The 5,420-nt window shown below is 41.5% G+C and overlaps 1 protein-coding gene and 1 long non-coding RNA gene across 2 annotated transcripts; one reads left to right on the top strand and one right to left on the bottom strand.

Moving 5' to 3' along the window:
- Window positions 1–3,742: 3,742 nt before the first annotated feature.
- Window positions 3,743–4,846, top strand: LOC108361235 (derlin-1-like). Its single transcript, XM_017613809.1, has 2 exons — window positions 3,743–4,296; window positions 4,482–4,846. Exons 1-2 carry the CDS (start codon window positions 3,850–3,852, stop codon window positions 4,740–4,742), a joined length of 708 nt encoding a protein of 235 aa, XP_017469298.1. The 5' UTR covers window positions 3,743–3,849; the 3' UTR covers window positions 4,743–4,846.
- On the bottom strand, window positions 4,537–5,190 carry LOC108361236 (uncharacterized). Its single transcript, XR_001847265.1, has 2 exons — window positions 5,145–5,190; window positions 4,537–5,088 (listed from the first exon to the last, which is right to left on the bottom strand). It is a non-coding gene; the product is annotated as an uncharacterized LOC108361236 (long non-coding RNA).
- Window positions 5,191–5,420: the final 230 nt, after the last annotated feature.

Raw genomic sequence — 5,420 nt, 5'->3', positions numbered from 1 at the left:
AAAAGAGCGATACTTTCAGCTATCGCCAAACTGTTTGACCCGCTCGGTTGGCTCGCTCCAGTGGTAATTGTCGCCAAGATCATTATGCAAAATATTTGGTTGGAGGGAACTGGTTGGGACGATACCGTGTCTCCGACCACATTAGATCGTTGGCAGGCATTTATGCACGACTACATGGACATTAATACCATTCGCATACCAAGATGGGTTCACTTTACGCAAACAGATGACGCCGAAATACATGGATTCAGCGACGCTTCGGAGAAAGCATACGCGGCGACTGTTTTCTTGAGAGTTAAGACTGCGGAAAGAGTTTTTGTCAGCCTTCTAATGGCAAAAACAAAGGTAGCGCCCGTCAAAACAGTATCGTTACCCCGTTTAGAAGTTTGCGGCGCAGCTTTGCTTTCGGAAACCTTAGAAGCGGTCGTCTAAAATCTGAGTCTTGGACATTTGAAAATAAATCTCTGGACAGATTCGACAATAGTTCTAGCATGGATCCGGAAACCACCGTGTTCGTGGTCAACTTTCGTTGCTCACCGAATGAAAAAAATTTTAGACAAGGTGGGAACCGAAAACTGGCGTCATGTGGATTCGGCATCAAACCCGGCAGATCTGGCGAGTAGAGGACTTTCGGCTAGTGAGCTAGTCAACAACTCCTTGTGGTGGCAGGGTCCTTCTTGGTTACAAGAAGACAAGTCAAAATGGCCAGCACAAGAAGCGAACTACGACACAGTCATAGAGGAAAAAAGGGTGCAAGTTCACGCAACAACTAGCACAAATAACTTTGAAATTCTCGACAGATTTTCAGATTTCTCAAGAGCTTTGAGGGTCATCTCATATATTATGAGATTCTATCAAAAAACCCACCTCAGTACAAAATCTTCTTTTAAAGCGGAGTCTTCATTAATTTCGCCGGCCGAGATTAAAACAAGGACACAACGCTTAATAACCATTTATCAACAACGACACTATAGAGAAGAATATGAACAATTGAAATCAGGTAAATCCATCCAAGCGAAAAGCGAAATTTTGCCCCTTAATCCATTCATCGACAAGGGTGATGTTATGAGGACTGGTGGTCGTCTTGGCGCATCCCTTGACTTGGCCTACAGTGAGCGCCATCCAATTATTCTCCCATATGATTGCAGGTTAACTCGGCTTATTGTCCAGTTCGTCCATAAAATCTCCTTACACGGGGAAAACCAACTGATGCTGCGTCTTATACGTATGCAATACTGGATCCCGCGAGTAAAAAATATTATACGGTCCATCATCCACAATTGTAAGGTCTGCATGATCTACAAGAAACGGTCACAAACCCAGCTTATGGGGAATCTTCCAACCGAATGCACTACATTTTCGCGTGCGTTCACAAACACCGGCGTAGATTTCGCGGGGCCTTTTGACATTCAAACCTACCGCGGTCGAGGTTGTCGTCTGTCAAAAGGATACGTTTGTCTCTTCGTCTGTTTTTCGACTAAGGCCATCCACCTGGAAGCCACTAGTGACCTTAGTACTGCTTCTTTCCTAGCAGCATTTGCCAGATTTATTGCTAGACGAGGGTGCCCAAAGAATATTTACTCCGACAATGGAACTAACTTTGTCGGAGGCTCTCGGTCTTTGCGATCCGAATTTAAAACCTTCGTGGCCGACTCGCGCAATCAAGCCCTTTCTAAATACTGCCACCAAGCTCTAACGTGGCATTTTATACCCGCAGCAGCCCCTCACATGGGTGGACAGTGGGAAGCAGGGGTTAAAAGTTTTAAGAGCCACTTCAAAAAGGTCGCGTCGGACCACAAATTCACTTTTGAAGAGTTTAGTACTCTTCTATGCCGGGTTGAGTCTTGTCTCAACTCGCGACCACTTAGTCCATCATCCAACGAACCAGCAAACTTGGAGCCGATTACCCCAGGATNGTTGAGTCTTGTCTCAACTCGCGACCACTTAGTCCATCATCCAACGAACCAGCAAACTTGGAGCCGCTTACCCCAGGATACTTCCTTGTTGGTGGGCATCTACTTGCCCCACCAGAAATCAACGTAAACGAGACTCGGGCCTCTATCGTAAACCGTTGGGATAAATTGAAAGCATTACACCAAACTTTCTGCAGAAGATGGAAATCGGAGTACCTGACCGAGATGCAAAAACGCGTCAAGTGGAAACATCCACAAGCCAATTTGAAACAAGGGGACCTAGTCGTCATTAATGAATGGAGACTTGGAAGAATAGCCAAACTACACCCTGGTCCAGACAACAGAATACGTGTAGTTGACGTTGATACGGCAAAGGGCCAAACTACAAGACCAATCGCAAAGTTGATCCTGCTCCCGCCCTGCAACGAGGGAGTCGAGATTCGGAACACTTAAAGTTAAGATGAACCCCGTTCCCCGCATTAAAAAATCCTAATCTTAATACCTGGATACCATATCCCATTATGAGCTGCATTTTGCGTAACCTTTGGACAGAATTTGTTCGATTCAGTTTAAGTCAATTTGTTTGGAAAGTGCTTATTTAACAGCATTTACCGCTTTTAAAACAACAGAACGTTGAACTTTCAAACGCGACGCAAATTGGCAGATATTCTCATCAATTAACGCATTATCTGGCAAATTTAGTCTACAAAGTTTTTTTTTTTCGTCATCGAATTTCATACCTGCATATCAACCAAAAATATAACAGGGTTGTTAATGCAACAAAAAAAACTCTCCAGTGAGTTAATTCGGCAGAATGCGTTGTCACAGAGAAAAATATGCTTGAACGCAAAACCAGTAACAATTTGCAATTTTCATGAAAAGCTGATAAATTTTTGGTTTATCGGTAGCAAATTCCTATTAAAACAGTATTTCAAATCTTACTTTATATTTGTCAACTTCAAAGTTTCCTTATTAGTCTCAATTGTTCCCAGCCTGCAAGTTTTTACTGGCAAAAAATTTCCCAGCCTGAGTTTGCAACTTCCCCTCCGAATGAAAGGTCAAACTTGAACGCGATTTGGTAACAACTTGTACAAGTTTCTACAAGTTATTTGCATAGCGAACCGAACTATGAACATCCAAACCTGGTTAATTTTTTGCAACCTTTGAAAATTATTTGGTACAAGAACAGACATAATAACTTTATAGTCTAAGACGCTTGCTGCATTTGCAAAGTTTTCATAAACGACTGCAAATCTCACTTTTTAATAGGTTCATAAGACATAAACGTATGTGTGAATGTCGATGCATATTCGTGGGTGTATGGGTAGACATATGCATATATTCTATAATACACCGGAAAAGAAATTTCAGTAGCTTTAGACAAATAAGACTAGCAAATCATTCCAAGAAAAACTGGTAAAAGCTGTTACTAAAATTTAAACTATGTTGTATAAAGGCAATTATCGTCATAAACACTAAGGCTGATTAGCACTATTAAATTTGAGCAAGTGTTAGTGACTAAGGCAACTAAGCAATGTTTTTAAATATTTCGACTTTTAATCATCCCTTAGTACGCACCCAGCAAAAATTTGAGCCATATATTAAAAGCGAGTTGTTTGCATCTTAAGAAAGGCTCTTTCGCATTAAGACTCGTACCTTTCTCATATATAAACATGTGTATGTACATAAACATAAATATAAGCAAGTACATATGTAAGTTTTTGAAGATTGAGTGCACGAATCGAAATGTATATTTAATACTACATCACATAAGTGTGTATCTGGTTTTTCACTGCCACGAAAATACCTATTTAAACAAGGGATGTCATATTTAAGAAAAACAAATTCACGCATATTGTTCGCTGCGATTGTACATTTTCCGCAAGCTAATTTTATAAATTATTTTTACCTAAAGTAAATAAACGTGCAAGTAAAAATGACCGATCCAGGTCAATGGTATAAGCAGTTACCTCGTCTCACACGCTACTGGCTAACAGCCACGGTTGTGCTCAGTTTGCTGACCCGCTTCGATATATTGCCCTTAGAATCAGGGTACCTAAGCCGCGATGCCGTTTGGGGGCGCTTGCAATTATGGCGCTGTGTTACCGCCTTATTCGTCTACCCGCTGACATCAGCGACGGGATTCCATTTCCTCATCAATTGCTACTTCATCTCGCGCTACATAGCGCAGCTGGAAAAGGAGCAATTTGGGCGCAGCCTAGCTGATTACCTCTACATGTTGCTGATAGTTGCCGTGCTAGCTCATATTGGTGGCATGTTATTTAATGTATATTTCCTCATGGACCTGTTGGTGGTATCAACAACAAACATTTGGTGCCAACTAAATAAAGATGTTATTGTAAACTTCTGGTTTGGCACACGACGTAACGTAGACGTAGGTTGATGCAGACACGATCTACCTTATGGGATTCGCGTGTTAACGAAAACTCACCACCGCATGGCGGTGACGTTGCCGTTGCTTCTATCTCTCTCTCCATCAACAGTAAATTGTATATGCCGCTACGTACGTCAACCTACGTTTACGCTGCGTCGTTGACTAACTGCGCTTTTAAAGCTGTCTACTTACCGTGGGTGTTAGTGATTATGGAGCTAGTATTCCAAGGGTCGATTGCGTCGTTAATTGGCACATTTATTGGACACTTCTATTACTTCTTTAAATTCCAATATCCACAAGAATTTGGTGGCGGTTGGGTTCGTGTTTGTAGAGGTAACGGGCAACTAATCCTCTGTAGAACTTTTTCACTCTTATACGAATTGCTCTATATGCTTCGAGCGCTGCTACGAGGTTGCCGTGAACATTGGTTGTAGGGCCGCTTACATACACAGGGGAAGTTTTGTCTGCAAACGTACGGCAGTATGGTGACTACATAATGCTGAAGCCGATGGCAAGCATTTGTAATATAAATTAGCAGGGGCGGCCTGCATCTTTCGGTAGATATGCGGAATGTATTATGCTATTGGGTGCCTAGATGCCAAGATGCAAACGGACGTAATTTAATCAAAGAATTAAAATTTTTCTTTGCACATTGATTTGCTGCATAATTGCAACATTCGTTGAAAGCTTTATGCCCACCTTTCTGTGGTATTCAACCATTTAGTGCTTCAGCAATGTGATCACCAATCAACTGGCTCAACTTGGAAGTCATCCCAGGATCTGAAAGGAAAAGCAATAATTAATTAATAAATAATACTAAAAATGGCACTACTTACCCCGTTTCTGGCCTCTTGTTCATTGTGGAAATGATTAATGTCGGCCGCAACTAACTTCAATGAAATGTCAACAAAGAACGTAAATTGTAGTTTACGCTATTTAATGACAACACCGTCGCCCTCTACCGGGCATGAGGTTGGAACGGGACCATTCAATTAAACACAATTATTTCTGAATCGGGTTAGTGAAGTTTCGCACCATTATGAAAAATAATGGGATTTTTTTTCTTTTGGGTAGGAGGCTAAGGTGCTTTATAATAAAACACCACAATAATG

This window comes from Rhagoletis zephyria, unplaced genomic scaffold (genome assembly GCF_001687245.7).
Source record: "Rhagoletis zephyria isolate East Lansing unplaced genomic scaffold, Rhagoletis_zephyria_1.1 Rzeph_scaffold_00720, whole genome shotgun sequence".
Classification (NCBI taxonomy): domain Eukaryota; kingdom Metazoa; phylum Arthropoda; class Insecta; order Diptera; family Tephritidae; genus Rhagoletis; species Rhagoletis zephyria.
The sequence above is the reverse complement of the archived record's forward strand: the minus strand, read 5'-3'. Positions and strand labels throughout refer to the sequence as shown.

What these genes read in the sequence shown, in the direction of transcription:
- LOC108361235 (XM_017613809.1), top strand. Translation starts at nt 3,850, where the DNA reads ATGACCGATCCAGGTCAATGGTATAAGCAGTTACCTCGTCTCACACGC. An exon ending in ACTTCTGGTTTGGCACACGA is followed by an intron (nt 4,297 to 4,481) that starts CGTAACGTAGAC and finishes ACTAACTGCGCT; the next exon opens with TTTAAAGCTGTCTACTTACC.